The sequence below is a fragment of the Bos mutus genome, chromosome 19 (genome assembly GCF_027580195.1).
Source record: "Bos mutus isolate GX-2022 chromosome 19, NWIPB_WYAK_1.1, whole genome shotgun sequence".
Classification (NCBI taxonomy): Eukaryota; Metazoa; Chordata; class Mammalia; order Artiodactyla; family Bovidae; genus Bos; species Bos mutus.
Genome location: NC_091635.1, coordinates 7,325,280 through 7,347,724, shown reverse-complemented (window position 1 = coordinate 7,347,724; position 22,445 = coordinate 7,325,280). Strand labels below are relative to the sequence as shown.

Here is a 22,445-nt window from a genome sequence, read left to right as displayed (position 1 = left end):
TGGCATTCTTGAGCCCGGCACCTGCCTGGGGCAGATACAGCCTCCATCGCGGCCGACCAGGCATCTGGGAGGCAGCGCTCGGCAGGAGGGGCCCTGCAGCCTCCCCTGGTTCCGGAGTCTTGCCACCTTCCCCCCATGTGGCATTCTTGCCTGCGTGTTTCTCCAGCTTCCATGGGCACAGGGAGAGCAGAGGCTGCAAGGAGAAGTCACTGGCCACACCCCCAGGATCCTGGCACGCCGACCTCCCGATGCACAGGGCCCAGCCCAGGGAATAGGGCACCGCAGAAACACATAACCAGAAAGCCTTTACTGGAAAGAAGCAGGCAAACACTGGAAAGAAGCAGGCAAACCCTGGAATAGAACACTGACATGTTCCCCACTCTGGGGGGCGCTTGGGACCCAGTAGCTCCTGCACAGAGGCCCTCAAACTGGCCTGCTCCTCTCTGGCATGGGACCTCCGAGGGCCAGCTCCCCGCAGATGCGGGGTATTCTCCAAGTACGGGGACTACGCTCTGTGCTTTGTTAAAAAGTGCAGGTCGGCAAAGAATCCCTGATGGTTTTCTGTCTTCGAAACCATCGATCCCTCCTGGGCGCCCTGCAGGTGAGAGTTCTGTGGCTGAAACAGCCCGTTTCCTTGCTGAGGCTCCAGGTCTCAGTCAGTATCCGGGTCCCTGGGCCCGGCCAGGGCTGAGCCGTGGGTCTTTGTCTTGAGGGGCGAGGGCTGCGGGGCTAGGCTGACACCTGGGACGTGGCGTCGGCGGTCTCCTCTCCAGCTTCTCGGCCAACTCCCTGGCCCTCAGGGTGGGGTCATGGGTCCCACCTGGGTCCTCCTGCCTCTCCGTCTGGGCCAGCAGTACTGACAGCAGCAGAAGCCGCAGGCAATCAGTAGCAGCAGCACTACGGTGGCTGGAGGGGATGAGGAGACAGCAGAGAGCCCGGGAAACTCAGACGGGGGTGGAGAAAGCGCGCCCACCTCGCTTCTGAAGAAACCCTCTTGGGGGCCTGGAGGACCTTCCCTAGAGGTCTGCTTACTGGTCAGAAACACCGAGAATCTGGGGAGAGGAGTGACTGTCCCCACACCGGCCCCCAGGGCTTTGGCTCCCTTCATCCCTGGGTTGAGGTCCAGGGAGCACCCCTGGGCCCTGGTTTTCAGCACACCCCATCCCCAGGGGCAGCATGTCGGAGAATAGGGGGAGATCCCCTGCCCCCCACCCCCGACCCTCTGGAGACATCTGCTGCTCCTCCTCTGTCTGGGGAACCACCCGGCCCTCCGACTGGCACCATAGTTTCCTCTCCCAGACGTGAGGAAGAGCCCTGGGTGCTGAGGAGACTTTGGGAGCCCCGGCTTACCTGTAAAAACCACCAGGACCGAGAAGGCCAGGATCTCCACAGGCTCAGCCTGTGGCAGTCTCTGCAGCTTGAGCAGCAGCCTGTCCCCAATGGAGTGTATCTCCTGCATGAGCTTGCTGGCTGCCATGCTGCGCCGGGTTCCTGCTGGGCGCCTCCTGGGCTGCAGAGCAGAGAGAGGGCCTGGCGTCCCTGCGGAGCTGGCTCCGGAGAGTCCGCCCTCTCACCCGCCCTGGCCCGCAGAACGAGTTTGTCAGGCCTCACCCATCAGAGTCCGGCGGCTCACCAGAGAGGAAGCGAGCCGTGGGGCCCCTCGCTCAGCGCTGGCCCTCACCCCGCCTCACTGGCACTGCCCCGGCCAGGGACACGGGGGACCCTGAGGCCCGCTGCAGGGCTGCCGGGCACAGCCAGCCCTGGGAGGGCTCTGCCAGCGGCCAGGGTCAGCCATGCTTGCTGGCCGTGAAGGTGACTGCCCTGTTCCGCTCCTTTGTTTTGAGACACAACTCCTAGGTGTTGTCAGGGTGTCTGGTATGGAAACAGCTCCCTGGTTGGTTTCCCGGTGGGGACACGGGGCTCTGGGATCCCAGCCTGGCACCCTTACTTTTGGTCACTTTTGGGGACAGAGGGTCCGCTTCTCCTGGGAGCAGGCTGATGGGGGCTGCTGGCCAGGGTCGGCCAGAGGTGAGAGCTGACTGGGGGGGCGGTCTGAGGCCCCCTGGGGTCCCCACCCCTCTCATCAGCCCCATTTCTTTCCTCATTCGGTGTCTTCCTGTGAGAAGGTGGGGTGACACCGTACTCCTCCAGTTTTCCCCAAGGAGTCTTCTCTCAGGATGGGACCAGGCATCCCAGGGAGGGTGTAAGCGCCCTGCTCTTGCTGGCTGGGACCTGCCCTTCTGGCTCGCAAGAGGGTCCCCTTCCCCCAACACCCCCTCCCCCCGAGTGGCCGGTCAGCCTCCAAGCCCCATGACCCAGGGCTTCCTCCAGCCCATCCTGCCTGAGGGGCCAAAGGTGAAGGCCCAGGCCAAGTCAGTGAGTCAGAGCACATTATGCCCCAGACTTTCTTCCCCTGGTGCCTCATAGGTGGGCACGAGGGAGCCAGCACCTCTTGAGAGAGGGCTCAGAGACAGCCTGGGCCAACCCAGCCTCAACCTGTTCACCGAGGCGGGGCTGCCGGCAGCCCGGGGCCTGCGCCAGGCCTTAAGCTCTTGTTGCCACCGCTCCGTCCCTGATCTCTGCCTGGCAGGTTCGCCCGGTGTGGGCTGCGGTCACCCCTGGCCCTGCCACCGCAGCGTAGCGTCCTTAGAGCCGCCTGGAAGGTCATCTGCCGGGCCCTCTGCGCCGCCCTTGGCTCCCTGCCCTCTCTGGCACATGGCCTTTGCTCAAGGAGGGGAGCCCCCCTCCTGCCCAGCCCTTCCTTCTTGGGCAGCTCTGGTCCTTAGAGGATGGGACCTCCTGGTGGCCTCATAAGCCCCACCTGTGGTTACTTAGGCCACTTCTGCCCCCCATCCACTTCGTGGTCCTTTGGGGCCTGGACGGTGGCTGGCACAGGTATCTCCTCCACAGGGTTCCTGCTCCCATCTGGCCAGCCGGCCCTGTAGCACAGCATTTGAATCATTCTGGGTTTGATGCTGCCAGCCTCCTCCCTGCTTTTGTGACTTGGAGTCAGTTTGTCTCTCTGGGTCTGTTCCTCCCCTCATTTTACATGGAGACGGGGTGCCCGCCTTGAGGCTGTCAGGAGGGAGGGTTGAGCCCAGCGCCGGGCTCCGGGAGTGCCCGGGGCACGTGGTTCTGCTCTGGGCAGGGAGAGGCCGGACGGCCTCTGGGGCAGTCACGGCCCCCTCGCCGCGCACGCCACCAGTGGCCTTCTTCCAGCACCTTTGGGGAGTGTCACTTGTGTCCTTCATGCCAGGATGTCTGTGGTGTGTGAGGTGAAGGAAGGTGGTGGGCGGCCGGCTGGAGGCAGGGAGCTGTGTTGTAAGTGATGATGGGGGTGGCAGGCAGGTGGAGATGGCTCCGTGGAGGACTGGATGGTTTTCTGTCAGAGAGCGAAGCTCCTGGAGTCAGAGCCCCCCAGCTTCTCCCACGCCCCAGCCCAGGGTCCGCATCTTTCTACAGAGGAGATCAGGAGCCCAGTCTTCCAATGTCCTAGGAGGCATAGGATTCTAGAATGCCATGCGTCATCCCCTTCTGCCTCCTTTCTTTTGTACTTGGGGACCCTGAGACCAGAGAGAGGAAGGGACCTCTCCACGGTCACACTGTGCCTCCCTAGGCGCCTGTTCTGGGAAGCCTGCTCTTTGCAGACAAGATCAGGAGCCGCGCACCGAGGGCCTGGCCCGTGTGACAGGCTCAGCACAGGACTGGGGCTGCGGAGACCAGTCCCACCCACACGTGGGAATCTGGAGCACAGCGTCTTCACTCACCGGGCCACGCCTGCCCTTTGAGAACCTCCTGTGACTTGTCACCAAAGGGCAGATCTCACGAGTCTTTCTGTGTCAAGTTCACAAGGACCCCTTTCCTCAGATCACGCCGCGCAGACCACCTCCCGCTGACCTGGGGAGCAGGCATGCACAGGAGCGTTGTCCCGGGCCCCTGGCCCCTGGGCGTCCCACTCCCCGGGTTTCCTGGAGGATGGGAGCCTGCCCGCCTGGCCTGTCCCAGTGGGCTGACCGGAGCCCTTAGGGAGCATGCACCAGGCTCCAGAGCTGGGCTGCTCTCGCCTCCCTTCTTTAGCTGCACTTGGCCTGGCTTTCTCAGCTGATTGGCCCAGGGCCTGCATTGCCTAATGGAGCCATCAGAGACACTCCTTCAGAGAGGAAGCAGGGAGCGCGAGCTGGCAGGGGGCTTTTCCACTTGTGCCCCCATGCCTAAAGGCTCAGGAGGGATTGCAGAGGGGGTGGGTCCGCTTCTGAGCGAGAGGTTGCTTGGAGACCCTGGTCAGTTGGGGTGCGGAGGGGGTGCAGGTGTGATCCCCAAAGCAGGGAGGAGGAAGGTGGAGTGGAGGCTGAACTGTGCAGGAAAGGTGGGGCCTATTGGCCCTCCAGGGCTTAGGAAGTCAGAAAGCTGCAGACTCATGCCCGGGGGGCCCGGGCCCCCCTCTGGGAAGAGCGTCCGTCCACGCCCGCTGCAGGCCACAGGCTCTCACAGCTGGGGCCTGTGGGGACCGGAATCTGCCAGCTGTGCCTGGGTCGGCCCCGGCTGTGCCTGTGGGGTCCCGTCTGCACCGGGGACAGGAGTGGATCTGCCCCGAAGACCAAAGCCCCCTTTGCTCTCCAATTGCTATTTCATCCTTTCCAGCTTGGCCTTGAGTGAAAGGAGCCTTAGTGGGGCCCGTGGGGGAGTTGGAGGGGCCTTGTACTCCTAGAGGGTGGAGGCACATTCCAGCAGGTCCCGGGCGGGCTTCCCAGCACGCTATTTAAAGCAAGGCCGAGGGTGCCTGACGCCGGGTGCCCGATATAACCAGCCGTCATCAGGTGACCGTGTGGCCATGGCCCAGCCGTCGCTCAGCAGGGAGCCCTCAGCGTTCCCAGCTGTGGCCACAGGAGAGGGGGCCCTCCCAGGAGGGCTGCCTCTTGTCCCCTTAACCTTCCTCCCAGGTTTGGAGGGAGATGGTCAGGGAAGCCCTGTGGGCCTATCTGTATGTTTTGCTAGTCTTCCTAGCTGAGGTCCGCCACACTCCTTCCCAGACTGTACTTCCTGCCTGTGAACCAGGGAAGCTAGAGTATCTCCCAGCCCCATGCCCGGTAGCACCTCGGTTAGGAGCAGCCAGAACAAGTGGTGGCTTTCCCTGGCTCTCGGCCCGCATGGCCCTTCATGGCCCTGCCCCAGCCAAAGGGGCAGCCTGCAGAGCGGGGAGATGAGCCAGGCTGAGGGAAGGCTAGCAGAGCTGGAGGGACTAGGACACGTGCCTTTGGGTGGCATCCCCTGGCACAGAGGGCCTTGCGACTGAGCAGGCAGGCATCCTGCAGGCCAGACAACTGCCACCTGGTACTGAAGCGGCCCTGTTTCCTTCTTGCCAAACTGACGCTCCAAGTCCAGGCACAGCTGCCTGGGGAGAACCCAGCCTGCGGGTGTTTGGTGACTGATACGGGCGTGTTGGTGCCTCAAGGGTCCAAGGGCTTCTTGCCCTGCCTTGTTATTTTATCAAAGTGGGTTTCATCTACCCTTACTTGTTGGAGAAACAACCAGAATGAGGCATAATTAAAGGCCGTGGGTGTCTTAGCAGATTCCCGAGGCCTAACGAGCGAGACAGAGATGCCCACTGTGCGCTGCGCTTCTGGCCTTAGCCCCACCTTGCGGTGGAAGGGAGACACTTGCGCCCTCGGCAGCCCGGGGTCTCCAGCCGCATAGCTCTGCTTGCTGCTGCTGACTCTTCCTGCAGGCCCAGGAGCTGGGCATCACACTTGTGTCCCTGCTCAGGGACTTGTGTTTGGGGGGCTCCATCCACTTGTGTCCTCTGCGTCTGGGGACTCTAATCCCTGCCTGCCTGCCTGGGCCGTCTTGCAGTGGCTCACCGCTGCGTCCCTCCCTCGCTCGGGGTCTGTTCCCTCTCTCTGTCGTCACCGCCCGTCGCTGCAGGGCTTTTAAGCCTCCCCAGCCCGCAGCCCAGGCCCGTTCCTACAGCCTCAGCGGAGCCAGGAACACACAGGCTGGTCTTTGGTTCCCACTTTAACCTGGGTGGTTGTTTCCAAGTAGATGTGGACTTGTTTGCCTTGGGGAGACATCTGGGGGGTGGGGGTGGCTGGGGAGGGAGCCTTTAATGCTGCTTGTGTGAGGACAGGGAGGCTGGAGCAGTGTGTGGGGGGTCCGCACTGTGCGCCCAGCAATGGGGCGGGGCAGTCCCCCCCAGCTTCACTTCCACCCCACCCTGGGGTTAGGGCCCTCAAGTGCTGGCCTGGTGCTCAGGGAGATTTGGGGGCTCCTGGAGATCTCAGTGGGCACCGGAAGGAGGACCTGGGCCTAGCCCCCCACCCCGAGTCAAGAACACCAAGCGTCCCCCAATAAGAGGTGGGAGCTGCTGCTCTTGTTCAGGATATCCACATCCTGGGTGGTTTGAATTGGCTGGGCCTCCTCAACTGGGAGAAAGCAGGTACTTGATCCTGGGGGAAAAGGGAGGCTCAGTGGGCAGGCGACTGCTCCCTCCCCGGCCAGGCCAGCCAAATCCCTCATTTAAGCCCCCTGAATAGAAAGAGCTTAAACTAACTTCTGTCGAATAAGCAGGCTCCCCAGGCCCCTCTGCCTGCTCAGCAAACAGAGGAAACCACCCTGTGCCAAGGGCTGTAGCCTCAGGCCAGGGCCCGTGCTGGGTCCCAGCGGGAGAGGGGAGAGCCCGGGCTCGAAGGGGCGCTGTCCGGAGACTGTGCCCAAGTGTGTCCCTCAAAAACCTCTTCTCCGTGTTCGTGGTGGATCCACCCTCGAGGCAGGGGACCCTGGTGGCGCCCTTCCCTCCCTCCCCCCTCCTCTGTGACCGGCCACTCACCTGCGAGTCAGGTGCGGCGGGGGGCGGCCGCAGGTGCAGGGCAGCCCAGGGGCCTCGAGTTTCTCCTCCCTGCCTCCCCCGGCCAACCGGGCTCACACCTCTTCCTTCCTTTGCGGACGCGTCTTTCCTGACCCGCGGCTGCGCCCCGAGTGCCTCTGCTCAGCGCAGCGGAGCTCCTGGCTGTTGACAGCCAGCTGCTGTCTCGGCTTTTTTGTTGTTGGTCGTCCTGGAGATTCAAGTGTCACATTACTTGGGGCGGCCGCTCAAGTGGGGAGCCAGTGCCCCCGCTGTGCCCAGAGGGAATCCCTGCCGGGAGGGCGCCCTGCAGGCTTCCTGTGCCTGCTCCCTGCCCCGAGGTCTGCGCGGCCCTCCTGTTCCTCCTCCTCTTCCTCTCCTCCCTCCTGGCGGGTGTGGGCTGGGCCTGGGCTGCGAGCTGATGAAAGAGGAGGGCGACTCGCACGTTCCCTGGCAAGGATGACCTCTGGGAGGCTCCACCTGAGCGGAGAAGTCGGGCGGGAGGGGGGCTTGCAGCTCTCCAACCCTTGGCACCCCGCGGCCCCCTCGGGGGGGACCCATGTCCTTCAGCCCCCACTCTGTCCTTCAGGCGACTCCCCAGCAGGGCCCCCTCCTCTCTTCTCCTGGGAAAGAAAGCCGGGGAGATGCCAGACCACCCAGGCTGTCAGCCCTCTGGGGCGGCATCTCAGGGAAGGACTCGGGAGTCCCGAGTGACCGGGGAGTAGTCCAGGCTTAACCCGTCCCTCGGGAGGTGGCCCCGGAGGAGAGAGGACACTGCTGCTCTTTTCTCGACAGTGTCTGCTGGGGCTGTCTCCACACTCCTGGCCCGGCCGGCAGGGACGGGCTCCAGAGCAGCCCAGCGGCCAGCGGGGCCGTTTGACATTTGGCTGGTCGTGCCACCCCAGCAGACCAGGCGGTACCCGGAGCAGGACAGGGGCCGACCCCAGCCCGCATCTGCGAGCTGTCAATGGAACCCTTTGAGTGTGAGCACAAAACGCCAGTGAGTCAGGGCTTGGGGGAGGGCGCGGGGAAAGAAGCCAGGCTTGTGGCCACACCACTCGGATGCCAGAGCGTCCCAGAGGCGGGACAGGCTGCCACTGTGCGGTGGCACGGACTTGGGACTTGGGCGGCGGGGTGAACAGCGTGGGTTTGGGCGCGGCAGGAATGGCGCCCTCTGGTGGCTGCGCAGCCAGCCCACCTTTCCTCTGGGCCGTGTTCTCCAAGCTGGCCCGGGGTCTCCGCTCCTCAGCCTGTTCCTTGCAGCCCCAAGCAGTGCTTGTGTTTAAGTCGTGTCCCAGCCAGAGCAGTGGTGTCTGTTCTTCTTGTCTTTGGGACGTGGTACCTGGATGGCCTTGCCTCTGCTCTGGCCTCCCCAGAGGCTTCGCCCACCCTGTGCCGCATGCCTGCTGCAGGGACCACTGTTTGTAATGGCCCGGATGGAGCTGTGCCCTCCACCCACACCCCTGGTCTCTACATCTGCCCCAGTGATCCATTGGGCCCCCACAGGAGAGACTGCTGGAGGCTGGCACCCCAAGGGGGCTATGGTGGGTCAGGGCAGAGGAAGATGTGATGAGGAAGACCACGGGAAGGCTGTGCTCACCAGTGCCCGGCATGGGGTACCAACCCAGAGCTGCCTGGTTCCTGCTCTCAAGCAGTCTCCCGGTTCCGGGCCGTGTACACTGGGTCAGGCAGAGGCTTGTTAGGGACAACAGGGAGGAGTCGCCAGGAGACAGAAGCAGAGCTGAGCGCTGAGGTGGGGTAGGGCCACTTCCTGCTGTTGCCTCTCCCCAGCCCCACTCAGAAGAAGAGAGTGAGGAGCGGTAATAAGAGCCCTAAGTGCTAAGTGCTGTTACGTACTTCCGAGCGCTGTCTCGGCTCTTACGCTGCCCGAGGGGCCAGGGCTCTCCTTGTACCATGTTGTAGGTGTGTTGTGCTCGAGGTGCCTAAGCTTGATTTCAGGAGGTCAGGCGCTTTCCCCAAGGACACAGCCTCAGCTGCAGAGTCAGCGTCTGCACCCAGAGGCGATGCTTCTCCCAGGGTGCCCCACTACCGGAGGATGGAGAGGGGGCTGGGGCCTGGAGCCCTGAGGAGTGCCCCATGGAGAAGCAGAGCGGGTTTGTGCCCTGGCTCCCCTGGCACGTGTGTTACATGACTTTGAGGACTCTCCTTCAGCTCGTCGTCCTCATCTATAAAATGGGCACACCCCCCCCGCCCCCCGCCCAGTGATGCCTCGTGAAGCTCGCGTGAGATGCTAGCCACAGTGCCAGACAGCCATGCTCAGGCAGAGTTTGGGGACTGAGTAAACGAACGCTGGCCCGAGCGGGCCCCTCACCACCCCTGCTCCAGGTGCCGCCATGCTGCCATTGCCAAGTACTTCGGGGACTCGCCCCCTGCCTGCACCAAAGGCTGTGACTGCTGCCAGAACCCCACGGATGTGCGGAAGCAGCTGGACGCTTTGGAGCAGAGAAGCAGCTGGAACAAGACCTGCATTGGCCCCTCCCAGGGGAATGGCTATGACCCTGAGCTGTACGAGGGAGGCCGCAGGGGTTACGGGGGCTTTAGCAGGTAAGGGGCCATGAGGCCAGGGCCCCCCAACCCACTGGAAAGAGTCTGGCATTCTCTCCCTGGGGCCAAGGCCAGATCAGAAGTGACACATGTCCCCGCCCCAAGGGCCACACTGGGGCCAGGACATCAGCGTTGCCCCCAAGTGTCCAGGGCATCAGAGACATCACTGCCTTACCAGACACGTGATGGGAGGGCAAAGCCCAGACCCAGGACGGCTCACGCCCAGCCTGTCGCCTAGGTATGACGAAGGGTCTGGAGGCAGCGGGGACGAGGGCAGAGATGAGGCCCAGAAGCGGGAATGGAATCTCTTCTACCAGAAGCAGATGCGCCTGCGCAAGGTGAAGGGAGTGGGGTTCAGGGGGCTCTGGGTGGCCCCTGTTCACACCCTCTCAGCCCCTCTCTTATGCTAGACTGGGAGCTGTGTTGCTATGGGACAGGATGGCTCACAGGACTTCATGTCATCTTCCAGGGCAAAGACCCCAAGACAGAAGAATTCGTACCCCCAGGTCAGTACAGAAACGTCCCCTGGGGTGGTCCCAGGGTGTGGGGGGAGGATGCCTCGTTGGAGGGTCAGGGACACCAGAGAGCAGGAAGTAGGGTGGAAGGACTTGCCTCTCCCCCCCGCAGATGAGGACTGTCCCCTGAGAGAGGCTGCCAGTAGGAAGATCCCCAGGCTCACTGTGAAGGTAAGAGGTGGGCAGCTCCTCACACCTGCCCCCAGGCTCCTCCCCCAACCTGGGACCTGTGTGACCACCTTCCTGCCCCGATGCAGGCCCGTGAGCACTGCCTGGGGCTCCTGGAGGAGGCGCTGAGCAGTAACCGCCAGGCCGCAGGTTCCACTGACGGGTGAGCGTCGTCAGCCCCCTGGCTTGTTTGGGCGTGCGTGCTCTGTCCCTAGTAGTGTCCGACTCTCTGCGGCCCCGTGGACTGCAGCCCACCGGGCTCCTCTGTCCATGGGATTCTCCAGGCAAGAATACTGGAGTGGGGTGCCATTTCCTCCTCCAGGGGATCTTCCCGACCCAGGGATCGAACCCTGTGTCTCCTGCATTGGCAGGCGGGTTCTTTACCACTGAGCCACCTAGGAAGCCCGGTTTATTTGAGCACCTCTTCCCAAATTGTGACTCATCTTCTTCCCAAGGGGGTGTGGGTCTTCACACAGCCCCACCGGGGGGCAGACTTGGCCGTGACAGGGTGCCAGGAACTGCCGAAGGACAGTAAGCCACAGGGGCCAGACAGTCCAGGCTGGAATCCCTGTGCCCAAGGCCATTCCCACCAGGCCCTGAAGCCATCTCCAGGGTTCCCTGGGGGAATCTCACAGGGCTGACCTCAGGCCTGACACCTTAATCTCACTGCTGCCCTCAGACTTGACCTCCAGGCCAAGGCAGTGGAGCTGGAACACGAGACATTCCGAAATGCCAAGGTGGCCAACCTGTACAAGGCCAGCGTGCTGAAGAAGGTAGGCGCCGGGCAGGGGTGGGCAGGGCAGCTCCCCATCCAGGGGGCCACTTAGGTGGAGAGAAGCCCGACTTCCCTCCTTCCCTGGCTGCAAGGATTTCTAGCCAGCCCTGTGGGGACTAGAACTTGTTCAGTGTCCAGTTGCCTGCAAGCGTGAGCCACAGAAGCCACTCATGGAAAGCCTGGAGCTAGCGGGTGCCAGCCAGGGCGTTCCCCCCTCCCTCCCCGCCCCAGGTGGCTGAGATCCACAGAGCCTCGAAGGATGGGCAGCTGTACCGTGTGGGCGGCGGCGCCAGCAGCTGCAGCGCCCAGGCCGAGCCCCCGGAGCCCACCGAGCATGACATCCTGCCCGCCTCCCAGGTGTACTCGGTGCGTCCACCAAGCCACCGGCGCCCCGGCCCCTCGCCCTTCGTGTCGGCACAGTCCTTGCTCCTCCTGGCATCACAGCCCTGACCCTCGCTCTCCCCTGCCCTGGAGCCCCCCCAGCACCTCTCACCAGCCTGACCCCCAAGCCTCCGCCCGCCCAGCCTTGCCTTCCCCGGCCCCCGCGGCCACACCCGGACCCGCCAGCGAGTGCTGAAGGGGCCTGTGGTCAGCAGCCTCTTTCCTCCTCGCAGCTCAAGCCCAAGCGGGTGGGAGCTGGTTTCCCCAAAGGCTCCTGCCTCTTCCAGACGGCCACAGAGCTGATGGAGAAGACGTGGGTCCCGGAGCAAGAGCCCCAGCCTAAGCAGGGCGGCGAGCGGGGGGCCCCTAGCCAGCCCTGTGACTGCCAGGGTGCGGAGCGCGCCAAGTCCCTCTCTGGGCCCCAAGGAGAGGCCCCCAGGAGCGGTGCTGTTTGTCGGGGGCCCTCCCCTGAGGAGGAGAGAGGCCCTGCCCGGGGCAGCCCCACCGCCAAGGCCCGGGTCAATAAGAAGCAGCAGCTCCTGGCCGCCGCGGCACTCAAGGACTCTCAGAACATCGCCCGCTTCTTCTGCCGAAGGACCAAGAGCCCGCCCCCACTCACTGCAGCCCCGGGGGCAGATGGTACCAGCCCCTCCCGTGATGGGGCGCGGGGACCCCTGACGTTCCTGGAGAAGGGCTCAGGGCAGGAGGATGGAGCCGTGGGGCATTTGGCTGCCCGCCCTGAGACCAAGGAGTGTGCTGAGGAGGGGCCGAGGTGAGTGCGTGGGCAGTCCTGGCGTCCCTTTGGCTCCCTGGGCCTCTGCAGTGGGGCTGGTTCCTGCCACGGGCTTTGCGGGGCTGCCCGGGCTGAGGGGGAGGAGGCGACTGGACCCTGACGCCTGCTCCCCCTCTGGCCAGTGCCTGCCCGCTCAGAGATCAGAGGCCCCCCGAAGGCCAGCCCAGCCCCACAGAGGAGGCACAGAGAGGCAAGCGGCCCAGACCCCAGCAGGTACTGAGAGGCACGAGGCTGCCATGCTGGAGCCTGCTTGGGGGGTTTCCGAGACAGTCTCCGCTGTCCACACCCCAGGGCAGATGGGCCGGGCCAGAGGGAGCCAGCGGGCTTGGAGGCCCCATCTTCCAGGAGGAAGGGAGGGGCCCAGAACAGGGGACCCCAGAGTGACCCTCTGCTGTGGCCCTGCCCAGGAGAGCCCAGGGAGCCAGGCTCAGAAGAGGCCACGTCCCTCAGCCAAGGCCTCCATCCCAGCTGAGGCGAAGGGCAGCGTCTCAGCCAGCGACCAGCGCCCCTCAATCCCCCAAGGCTCCTGCCAGCTCTTGGCACCCAGCATCTCCCTGAAGGAGGCTGCGAATGTGGTGGTCAAGTGTCTGACCCCCTTCTACAAGGAGGGCAAGTTTGCATCCAAGGTACGGTAGGTGGTTGGGCCCTGTTCTCCCCTGAGCCTGGGGCACTGGGGTGCAGACGGCGTGGGGGAAGCATGAGCCCAGGACAAGACAAGGCGGAAGCCCGCGGCCCCCTCCAGGGTCTGCCTTGCTCTGGGTCCTGGCGTGGGAGCTCCTGGCTCCTCCCTACACTCTCTCTCCAGGAACTGTTTAAAGCCTTCGCCCGCCACCTCTCACACTCACTGACCCAGAACCCCTGTCCGGGAAGAAGCGGTGAGTGTGAGTGGCACCAGCTGGGAGGGACTTGTGGGGGCTCCGCCGGGAGAGGACTGGCCCTCACGCCCCCTCCCCCCCGAATCTAGTGAAGGAAGAGGCGCAGGACGTCATCAAGCAGTTGTTCCACGGCCGAGCCCGGTGTGAGAGTGAAGCCGACTGGCACGGCCTGTGTGGCCCGCAGAGATGACCGATGGGGCCCGCATTCCTGCCTGCCCCCCAGACTCCAGCGTGGCCCGCCCGGCCTCGCTCAGGACCAGGGAGGGCGGGCAGCCTGCTCCTAGGCTCTCCCCGCCTCCAGCCCCACCTCACTTTGGAAATGGGCCTAGACGCCTCCCACAGCGAGGTCAGCCCACCTTACTTTTTGCTCGCAAAGCCTGAGGCCCTCTTTCTCCTCGCCTGCCTGCCTTCCTGGCCCTCGCGGTTGAGTTTTCTGGGCCAGATCCCCAGGTGAGAAGGGGGTATATGGTGTGGTGGCTGCCAGAGGAGCAGAAGAAAACGGTCCCTCCCCCTCTTAAAACACTTTAAACTCAGGGCGAGGCCCAGCAGGCCAAGGCCGTCAAGCTGACTCGAGGAGCTGCCCTTGGTCCACCCCCGCCCTCTCCCCTCCAGATGCCGCCTGCAGCCCAGCCCAGGGGCAGAGCTCATGCCAAGAGGGGCAGCAGCCCGCTCTGCCCCAGCTCAGCTCCTGGTCAGGAAGGCTGGGCGGGACGTCAGCATTTACAGGAGAATAAAGTGTCCGGTTGGTTCTGACACGCACGCGCACAGCCCTGTTCTCTTGGGAGTTTTATTTCTTCAGCAGCCGCTCCTCCCAGGTCTGGGCACGTGCTGATGTGGGGCCAGGCCCCAGGTGGACATCTCCCCGAGGCTGGGTGACCCCCCGACACCCAAGCCGAGTTCCCGCAGTCCCCACTGCAGGCCCACCCCAGAATGAGGCTCGCAGCACTTCCCCAGTTGAAGTCCCTGTAGCAGCCCCACTGTGGGCCGTGCTACAGTGGATTCCAGGACAGCCAAGCACTGAAGTCCAAACCAGACTGGCCTGACCGCACCCAGAGGAGATTGTCGAGGTGAGACGTGGGCCGGGGAGGGGTCCTGTCTCCGTCTCTGCCCCCGCCTTGGGTGTAGCGCGGCCACTAACTGGAAGGAGGGTTGCCGTCCAGCAGGAAGGTGATGGTGTGCTTCAGCTCCTGGGCCTGTGCGGGCATGGCACATGAAGGCAGGGCTCCCCCGCCAGCCCCCGCCTTTGTCCCCAGCTCTGCCACGCCAGAGCCCTGGGTAGCAGCCTGGGCCCAGGCAGCTGGGCACACCGGGCCTGGGTGAGGCACTCGCCACCTTCTCAGGGCGCGCAGAGTCCACCCACCTGTGGAAGCTCAAACCAGATGGTCTGGGGGTTGTCGGCTGAGCCGTAGTTGAGTTCCAGGCCAGGGGAGCCCTCTGCCTCCAGTGGGCTCAGCAGGTGGAGCCGCTGCAGGTCTCTCAGGGCGATGGAGCAGCACAGTTCCTGGGGGTGGGGTCAGTGTCGGGGGTGGGAGATCAGTGCCCCGAGGGTGCCCAGGCCAGCAGAGGGGCAGAAGCCCGGCCCACCTGGGAGCCGGGGTCCATGAGGACGAGGTGCTGGCGGTTCAGCCCCAGGAGGCCGGGGCTGGGCAGGGCCGGATTGCTCACTCGTAGCACCAGGTAAACCGTGTACCCGAAGAGGGGCAGCTCGCTCACAGCCTCTGCAGATGGAGAGCAGGGCTGGTGGAGAAGCTGCTTAGCTCCTCTACCCTTGGTCCTCCTTCCTGGGCGCCCCCGTCCCCCTCCCTGGCCGTCCCCCTGCCCCAGACCCACTGATGAAGCTGATCTGCGCTTCCTGGGGGCTGCATCCTTGTAGCTGCCTCAGTTCCCGGCCCATCAGGCTCTTCACAGTGGCCACGTTCATCTGCCATTGCTGCTGCCACTGCTGCTGCCTTGGCACGTAAGCCAAGAGGTCTTGCCTAGGACACAGCCTGGTCAGGCGAGGCTGGGCAAACAGCTGGTGCTAAATCAATGAACTAGTGGCTCCCGTGGGTGAGACCAGGGATCCAGACACGTGGATGAGGTGTGGGCCCTGCCCTGGAGGAGTGTGGGGTAGGATGGGGGACAGGTGTACATAGCCCGCTGGGTTAGGGCCATGAAGGGCACCAGTGGCCTCGACTTTGGAGGAGGGGGTAAGGGGGTGACAGGAGGCATGGTGGCTGCGTTCACGCTCACTCTGAGGGGGGCTCCTCCGTGCTCCTGCTGAGCTGCTGCAAGGCAGCCAGTCTGGCAAGTCGGGCGTCTTCCTGGGGGCTGAGCCCCAGCTTTCCCTGAAGGTAGTCCCGCAGCACCTGAGCGGGGCGGGGGCAGCAAAGGGGTGGCTCCTGAGCCTCAAGCCCACTGCTGCCACCCTCCCTTCTCCTTTGAGGGCAGGGAGTCTTGGAGGGCCCCTGCCCAGGCAGCTGAGGCTGGCACTACCGTGCAAGGCTGACCTGGCCGTAGTGGGTGCTGATGTAGGTGGGATTGTCAAAGTGCAGCCGGGTCTCCCAGCCGAGCCGCCGGCTGTGCAGGCTCATATCCGGACCCCCCAGCACGCTGTTAAGGTACTCCTGGGGCCACAGGGGCCGCACCAGCTCACCTGCACCGGGAGTTCACAACCTGAACAGGCTTACCAGGGCCAGCCCCGCCCACGGCCCGGCCAGCCCCAAGCGTGGGAACTGCCTCCCTCAAGGCCACAGCAGGGGAATCCTCCCCAGGCCAGGTGGCTCACCGTCCCCTTTGATGAGGAAGAGGGCAAACTCCTGCACTTCCTGGGGGTCCGTGATGCCCATCTGCCTGCACAACTCCTCCAGCACCTCTGCTGCCACCTAGACATGTGGACAGAGATGGGGGTGCCAGGGAAGGAATGGGACTTCGGGGGTGGGGGGGTTCCCAGGCTTCCCGTGTCTCCCCTGCCCCCCCCGCCCCCGGCTGTGGCCCTGCACTCACCGTGAAAGTGCGGATATTGGTCTTGTAATCCACACCCCCAGGCAAGTGAATTAGGACCAGGTGGACTACCTGTCCTTTCTGCCAGGGCAAGCGCAGGGTCAGTCCACCCATGGAAAGAGGCCCCAGCTCCTGCCACCCACAGGGAGTCCTGGAACGCTGCCCAGCCCGCACCCCCAGTACCAGGAAGGCCTGCATCTCGCCTGGGGAGGGCAGCCGCCGGCGCCCCCCATACTTGACTGTGCGCTGCAGGTGCTCTTGGCTGCTCTGGGCCAGCTCTGCAGAGAGGAGCCAGGCCAGGCTGTGAGCATCTCCCAGCCCCTCCCTGAGCAGCCAAGACCCCAGCCCGGAATCCCCTCCCTGCCGGCACCTTGGTGAGGACCCCAGTCCTGCAGAAACTTGGTCACGTAGGGCATCAGCGTGTTCGACGGGGGGACGCAGCCCGTGAGGAGGCTGAGGAAGCGCCAGCCTCTCGCGCACAGTTTCCTGCAGGGCAGAGAGCCTGGGCTTCAGGCTGGCCAGGCCGCAGTGCTCTGCTTTCCCTGAGAGGCCCCCCCCTGCCCCCCGACCCCCGTCCCCCACTCACGGCCGGGGGTGTCCTGTGACCTGCTTGATGGCCTGGCAGTAAACCTCATCCCTGAGATCCTCCTTCTCCTGGCAGAGCTGTGGGGACAGGAGGGGCAGGGCGGTGGGGGTGGGATGGCGTGGAATCTGAGGTCAGAGAGATCCTACTAATGGCCACGGTAGGGGGGCAGGTCGGGGTGACAGCCATGGTCCTCTCTCGGGCTTGGTCTCACTCGACTCAACAGCATCTGCACCACTGGCCATTCACCAGGTCACCAACTTCACCCGCTTCCAGGCCGAGCTGGGTCCTGTCCTCTTTCTCTGGTCCCTCTGTCCCAGTCGTCTCAGCTGACTCCCCTCACCACCGGGACCTCTAGAGGCTGCAGTGCCCTTGAGCCTCTGCCTCCAGCCCAGACGTCTCCCCTGAAGCCCAGACCCTCCACTTGAAGACTGGAACTTCAGACTTCAGCAGATTCCGCCACAGGCCAGCCCTGCTCCCTCACCAGGCATCGTTGGGGGAGACCAGCCAGTGCCCTGGCCAAAGCTTTGGTGTCATCCTTGGCCTCTCTCTCACACACCACGTGCATTTCATAGCAAACCCTTCCTGCTGCCTCTGGGCCTGAGCCAGCACCACGTCTAACCTAGGATCATGGCAGTAACCCTTCCCTTGCCCTTAAACTCCCAGAGTCACAGACAATAGCCAGAGCAAACCCAAGAATTGTAAGCCACGTCAGTCTTTCAAATTCTCCAGTGCTTTCCCCAGTCTTGAAAACTCAGACCTCCTGACAAACGGCAAGGCCTCCGTGCCCTGGACCCACCGCCCTTCCCGGTCCTCACCCTCCACTCCCCCTCACTCGCTGGCGCCAGGCTCCTCCTCTCCCCTCCCCGCCCCCCACACGCGTTGCCCCGAGGCACGCAGGCCTCACCCCCTCACTCCTTCAGGCCTCTGCTCCAGGGTCACCTTGTCACCAAGTCTGCTGCACCACAGCAGCCCCGCCCCTGCTCTCTCTCTCCACAGGACTCTTGGCCCCAGGCGCGCGGCATCAGGGTTTACAACCGTCTCTTTAGGTGGTAAGCTCTGTGGGGGCTTCACCAACTTGGCCCGGTTGTCCTGGGCCCAGCGTGTAACAGCTGCTCAATGAACATTACCGGATGATTTGAACATGTAAAGAGGATGATGATGAGCAAGGAGAGGGGATGCCCTGGAGCCCCAGCAGGAAGGTCGAGAGGGGCCCCCAGGGCTCACTGTCTCCTCTGCAGCTTCTGGCACATTCAGCCCATGCTCACCTTCAGCAGCCCGTAGAGGAGATCCAGCTCGTTCTTGCCCCGTGGCTTGGACTGGTCCCCCATAAACTGCATCAGAGCTGTGGGCAGAACAAGATGCATGGTGAGCTGGGACGAGGCCCTGGCCCTGGCCCTGGCTGGTGCCATCGCTACGCGGGGCCATCTCGTGCCTTGCTGTCAAGATGCATGGGAGCCAAGCAGAGTGGCAGTCCCAGCCTTACCAGTGAGACAGGGTTCAGAGATGCTGTGGGCCCCAGGGCTACACAGAGCACATAGTGAGCTGGGCCCACCACTGCCTTCCCGCACAGACCCCGTACAAGCCACAACCCCTTGAGCATGAGTAGAAGTGGGGAGGGCCACGTGGCACAGGAGCCACCAGTGCGCCTCCCTGAGAAGGCAAACTCAAGAAGGCGACTGGACTCCTAGGTCGAAGGCACAGGGACCCAAGAGGCTGTGGCCACTCACCCTGGAAGCTCTCCACAGCTTGCCTGTTCGTGTCCTCATCACTGAAGCTGATGAGCGATTCCTGGATGGGAGCCTGCAGCCAAAGAGGCTGGGCTGTAGGTCTGGGGCTGGCGGGGCAGGGCCAGCGGGCAGGTCTGCGGGCCTGGCTCCCCCGCACTGTCCCCTTTACCTTGCTGTACTGCACCAGGCTGGCCGTGGCCTTCTCAGCATCTCCACCGGTCTGGGCCGGCCTGAGGGGGGACGGGGGAGGACACCTCTGCTTGCTCAGCCCTCCCCACCCCCCATCCCAGGCCGGGTCTAGAGGGTACAGATAACCCTGGCCTGGGGGCTTCAAGCAGGGAGGCCCACTTCAGGGGGACTGAGGATGGGCTGGCGCGGGATGGGGGCAGGAAGGGCACTCACAGGGTCTGGGGTTTCCGGAAGTAGCGCAGGGCAAACTCCTGCATGGTGTAGTCGGAGTCCGTGGGCAGGGCCACGTAGGCCACAGAGGGGGACAGGCTGGTGGCCGAGTTGTCACTGCGCGCCTGGCTCCGGGCGTGGGTGGGGAACTTGGAAACACAGGAGACCTGGTGCCACCCGAGGGTCCACTGGCCTGTCCCGAGGCCCTGCCCCAGCCCCCAGCCCCCAGCCCCGCCCACCCCAAGAGGAGCAGGCAGAGCAGCTGCAGTGAGCACACCACCAGAAGCCAGAGAGATCAAGAGCCATTTATTGAGCATTTTTCAGGCGCCACCATACTAGGTACCACGAGGGCCACACGAGAGGCGGACAGCCTCACCCCTGCCCACGGGGAGCTCACAGTCTTGCTGGGGAGAGACAGGGCAAGAAACTGGGAGCAGGTGGAGGGGCGGCACCAGGCCAAGCGCTGCCCACCAGGCAGGGGTGGTCCTCGGCCGCCTGGGGGCCACGGAGCCCTTTCCTAGGCTCCTAGTGAGGCCTTGCCTCGGCTTCTCCCGTCTTCCTCACCTCCGATGCCCTATCCCACTCTCTGCGCTGCAGCTGACCCTTGTGCCCCTGGCTGCTCCTCTGCTCCGTCGAGAAGAATGAGTCTGGAGCAGCTGCCGGCTGCACGATGTCAGCAGGGAAGAGTCCGGAGCGGCCGCCCGTGGAGCCGAACTGCCAGCCTAGAGACGTCCAAGGACGGATCCTTACCCACGCGCCGTCCCCCCCCCGCCCCGTGCCCACTGGAGGCGCCGCCTCATCTGCCCGCCACCCTGCTTGGTCCACAGATACCTGGCTCCAGGGTGGCCACCGGCAGCAGCTTGATGAGGTCCCCGCGTTGGAAGCTGAGGAGGCTGTGGTCATCGGTGATGTAGCTTCGCAGGGCAATGACATAGCCAGAGTCCTGCAGGTGGGCAGGCAGGTGAGGGGCCAGCCTGCTTGTGACCCCTTCCTCCCTGTCCCCCCTGCTCCCCTGCTGGCCTCACTCTCCACCCAGCATCCCCGACTCCAGGCAGCTCGAAGGAGCGTGGCTGACCAGCCAAGGTGGACTGGGCAGCAGGCAGCAGCGGTGGAGGCCCCCTGCCAGCCCACACTTGCCTTCTTGAGCTCGCTCAGGAAGAGCTCGACCATGGCCTTGATGGCTCCCGCCCGAGCCGTGTGCAGCACCAGCTGTTCACTCTTCAGCGACAGCTCCAGGGTGGAGCTGGCCGGGCACTCCACGCCCAGCACCTCAGCAAAGCTGCGCCCAGGGTGAGGGCATGAGCCGGGGGGCCGTCTCACCAGCCCATCCCCGCCCTCTGCCCCAGCCCTGGCCTCCGCTCACCTGTACGAGCAGAGAGTCTTCAGCTGGTCGGGGTGTAGGCTGGGGCCCTGGGTCATCTTGAGCAGTCTCAGCCCCCGGTGGGACACAGCCAGCAGCTGCACATCGCTGCCGCTCTCGCCCTGCTCGGAAGGCGGGTGGGTCACAGCCCGGCTCCCGGCTCCAGGCCACTGTCCACCCAGCCCGCCCCAGCTCTCATCCTGCTGCCGAGGGATCCAGCTGGCACCCAGCCGCTGCCAACCCAGCCTCACTGACCGAGACAGGGAAGATGCGGGAGAAGTAATTGGCCCAGTTGTTCCTGGCGGCCACCACGATGCGCTTCTTGACGCCGTCCTCAGCCGTATCCAGTGAGTCCAGGCCCACCTCCAGGTCTCCTGCGGGTGGGAAGAGCCCCAGCCTGTCCCCAGGCTCCTTCACAGCGGGGACCTCAGAGTTTACTGCCTCCCTCTGGACAGGCGCAACCCGCATCACTCCAGCTCCCTGAGCCTCCCGTGGTCCCTGGACCCTACCCAGCAGGTCTTTCATCTTGCGCCTCTCGTCCTGGGAGATGCGGATGCAGGACTCGGCAAAGGTGTCCCTCAGGATCTGGGGGCAAAGCCATGTAGTCACCACCCGGTCCCGAGGGCTCAGCGTGCCCCAGATGCAGCCACGCACAGAGGAAAAGCTGCAGGGCCCCATGGGCACGACACTGAGGGACGCAGGGGCTTCCAAGCTCAGGGCTGCATCCACCCGGAGCTCCCACCTGCCCCCCCAGATGCCTGCACTAGTCGAGCTGCTGCTCCTCCTTCAGCTAAGCGTCCCTGAAAGAACAGACCTGTGGGAGGAGGGGGTGCTGTAGAACTGGGGGGAGCAAACATGAGCCTCTGGGAGCGTCCACGGGCGGCAGGTAGGCGCCGGTGAGCACCTGCTGTGTGCCTGGCCTGTGTTGGGTGCTGCATGCTCTTCGTTTTTGAACCCTCGTTATGAGTCAAAAAAGGGCTTCCCTGGTGGCTCAGACAGTAAAGAATCTGCCTGCAGTGCAGGAGACCTGGGTTCGATTTCTGGGTCAGGAAGATGCCCCGGAGGAGGGCATGGCAACCCACTCCAGTGTTCTTGCCTTGGAGAATCCCATGGACAGTGGAGCCTGGCGGGCCATGGAGTTGCAAAGAATTGGACAGGACTAAGAGACTAACACACAGAAGTCAAAAACGGTCCTCATTCTGAAGGATGTTGTGAGGAATAAATAAAGGCAGGCAGGGCTTGAAACACGCCAGTGCCCCACGGTGGTAGCCTGGCCAGGGGTGGGGAGCGTGGTCTGTCTGCACATACCCCGGTGGGGCCGGGTGCTCACCTGCTCACAGAGGAGCCTGAGGCAGTAGGGGTGGCTGAAGCTCTCCCGGGGGTAGAACACCTGGATGGGGGCACGGGAGACCGAGAGTGGGCGGGTGGTCCCCCCGCCAGCCCGGCTCCCGCCCCACCTCGCCTCCTGGGCTCAGATGAAACCAGGCAAGGAGGTGGGCAGTGGGGAGCCGACGCCGGGGTCCCAGGCTGGCTCCTCCACAGCCTGTGCCCCGCCCCCCACCCAGAGCAGCTGGGGTGAAGCCCACCCTGGTGCCCACCTCCTTGCGCAGGAACAGCCTCCAGGGGGCGCTGGCATAGGAGAAGCACACGCTGCCTGAGGGCACGAGCAGCTGGGTGGAGACCCCCTGGTCCCCCATGGGCTCCACCAAGCCTGGCAGATGGAGGGGCCGAAGAGCATCGGGTGTGGACCTGCCTGGGGGCACGGGGTGATGGGGGCACAGGCAGAGAAGACCCTCCTCCCCAGAGCCCCGCATGCCCGGCCAGCTTCATCTCTGCCGCTCCCTCCCACCTGCTGTCCCAACTCCCGCCTCCAGCTGTCCCAGACGTGTGTGGGCCCTCCCTGACCACGTCAGCAGGGCCACTAAATTCTTGCCGGGGCCAACGCCCTATGTGTGACAGTCCGTCTGTGCCAGACAGGCCCCGGGGGGTGTCCCGGCCCTGCCCCCAACGGGAACGCGGAAGCTGGGGCTCCTCGCCTACGGCTCCAAAGTCCAGAAGCCCGAGCCGCTGACCTTGGCATTGTGAGCTTGGATAGGTCCTTGGGAATCCCCCCTACCGTGCCCCCTCCAAAGCCCACCTAGCAGGAATGTGGGGTTCCTTACTGCAGGGCTCAGCTGGAGGGCTCGCTGGCTCCCAGGGCGGAGGCAGTGGAGGTGCGGGCGGAGGGGGTGGTTTCTGGGCAGTGGGTGGGTTCTGGCCAAACAGCTCTTGAAGGGGCCCCTGCTTCTCCTTGATGGAGCTGGACGGCATCAGCCGTGGTCGGGCCCTGGGTCGAGGGGCCACGGCCGGTGGGGGGGCCTTCCCTGGGCTGGGGAGCGTCTGGGAACACAGGGAACACACAGAGGCTGTGACCCAGGGCCAAGTTCACTCCAGGGAGCCTCAGGAGGATTCCAGAGCGGAGCGGCTATGCTCTGGACCAGA

At 64.4% G+C, this 22,445-nt stretch overlaps 3 protein-coding genes across 6 annotated transcripts in view; 1 reads left to right on the top strand and 2 right to left on the bottom strand.

The window, feature by feature from the left end:
* Positions 1-13,663, top strand: part of RECQL5 (RecQ like helicase 5) — a 29,924-nt gene extending 16,261 nt beyond the window's left edge. Inside the window, exons 8-19 of the mRNA XM_005907948.3 lie at positions 9,185-9,403; positions 9,642-9,741; positions 9,873-9,909; positions 10,031-10,089; positions 10,176-10,249; positions 10,766-10,859; positions 11,093-11,227; positions 11,476-12,014; positions 12,158-12,248; positions 12,443-12,661; positions 12,841-12,910; positions 13,000-13,663. Of these exons, the coding sequence (XP_005908010.1) occupies positions 9,185-9,403; positions 9,642-9,741; positions 9,873-9,909; positions 10,031-10,089; positions 10,176-10,249; positions 10,766-10,859; positions 11,093-11,227; positions 11,476-12,014; positions 12,158-12,248; positions 12,443-12,661; positions 12,841-12,910; positions 13,000-13,100 (1,738 nt within the window). The 3' untranslated portion in view covers positions 13,101-13,663. The remainder of the gene's footprint in view (positions 1-9,184; positions 9,404-9,641; positions 9,742-9,872; positions 9,910-10,030; positions 10,090-10,175; positions 10,250-10,765; positions 10,860-11,092; positions 11,228-11,475; positions 12,015-12,157; positions 12,249-12,442; positions 12,662-12,840; positions 12,911-12,999) is intronic.
* On the bottom strand, positions 287-8,578 carry SMIM5 (small integral membrane protein 5). 4 transcript variants are annotated; one of them, XM_070389081.1, is made up of 4 exons: positions 8,439-8,578; positions 6,824-7,049; positions 1,351-1,510; positions 287-906 (listed from the first exon to the last, which is right to left on the bottom strand). In XM_070389081.1, the coding sequence occupies exons 3-4, from the start codon at positions 1,475-1,477 to the stop codon at positions 797-799; spliced, it is 237 nt and encodes a 78-aa protein (XP_070245182.1). In that variant the 5' UTR covers positions 1,478-1,510; positions 6,824-7,049; positions 8,439-8,578; the 3' UTR covers positions 287-796. The 4 variants fall into 4 exon arrangements, with proteins under 4 accessions (XP_070245182.1, XP_070245183.1, XP_014337730.1 ...); XM_070389082.1 differs by lacking the exon at positions 8,439-8,578 and adding an exon at positions 3,768-3,897 and having other exon boundaries at positions 6,824-7,208; XM_014482244.2 differs by lacking the exon at positions 8,439-8,578 and having other exon boundaries at positions 1,351-1,505; positions 6,824-7,209.
* Positions 13,664-13,718: 55 nt separating the features above from the next.
* Positions 13,719-22,445, bottom strand: part of MYO15B (myosin XVB) — a 29,761-nt gene continuing 21,034 nt past the window's right edge. Inside the window, 24 exon segments of the mRNA XM_070389290.1 lie at positions 13,719-14,103; positions 14,271-14,411; positions 14,495-14,628; positions 14,741-14,886; positions 15,143-15,258; positions 15,400-15,545; positions 15,678-15,774; positions 15,896-15,973; positions 16,076-16,170; positions 16,263-16,378; positions 16,479-16,555; positions 17,744-17,820; positions 18,206-18,278; positions 18,375-18,435; positions 18,608-18,753; positions 19,169-19,326; positions 19,436-19,547; positions 19,742-19,883; positions 19,968-20,086; positions 20,220-20,338; positions 20,474-20,549; positions 21,295-21,354; positions 21,563-21,675; positions 22,127-22,343. Coding sequence (XP_070245391.1) covers positions 14,044-14,103; positions 14,271-14,411; positions 14,495-14,628; positions 14,741-14,886; positions 15,143-15,258; positions 15,400-15,545; positions 15,678-15,774; positions 15,896-15,973; positions 16,076-16,170; positions 16,263-16,378; positions 16,479-16,555; positions 17,744-17,820; positions 18,206-18,278; positions 18,375-18,435; positions 18,608-18,753; positions 19,169-19,326; positions 19,436-19,547; positions 19,742-19,883; positions 19,968-20,086; positions 20,220-20,338; positions 20,474-20,549; positions 21,295-21,354; positions 21,563-21,675; positions 22,127-22,343 — 2,679 coding nt within the window. The 3' untranslated portion in view covers positions 13,719-14,043.

What these genes read in the sequence shown, in the direction of transcription:
- SMIM5 (XM_070389081.1), bottom strand. Translation starts at nt 1,477, where the DNA reads ATGGCAGCCAGCAAGCTCATGCAGGAGATACACTCCATTGGGGACAGG. An exon ending in GGTCCTGGTGGTTTTTACAG is followed by an intron (nt 907 to 1,350) that starts GTAAGCCGGGGC and finishes CATCCCCTCCAG; the next exon opens with CCACCGTAGTGCTGCTGCTA.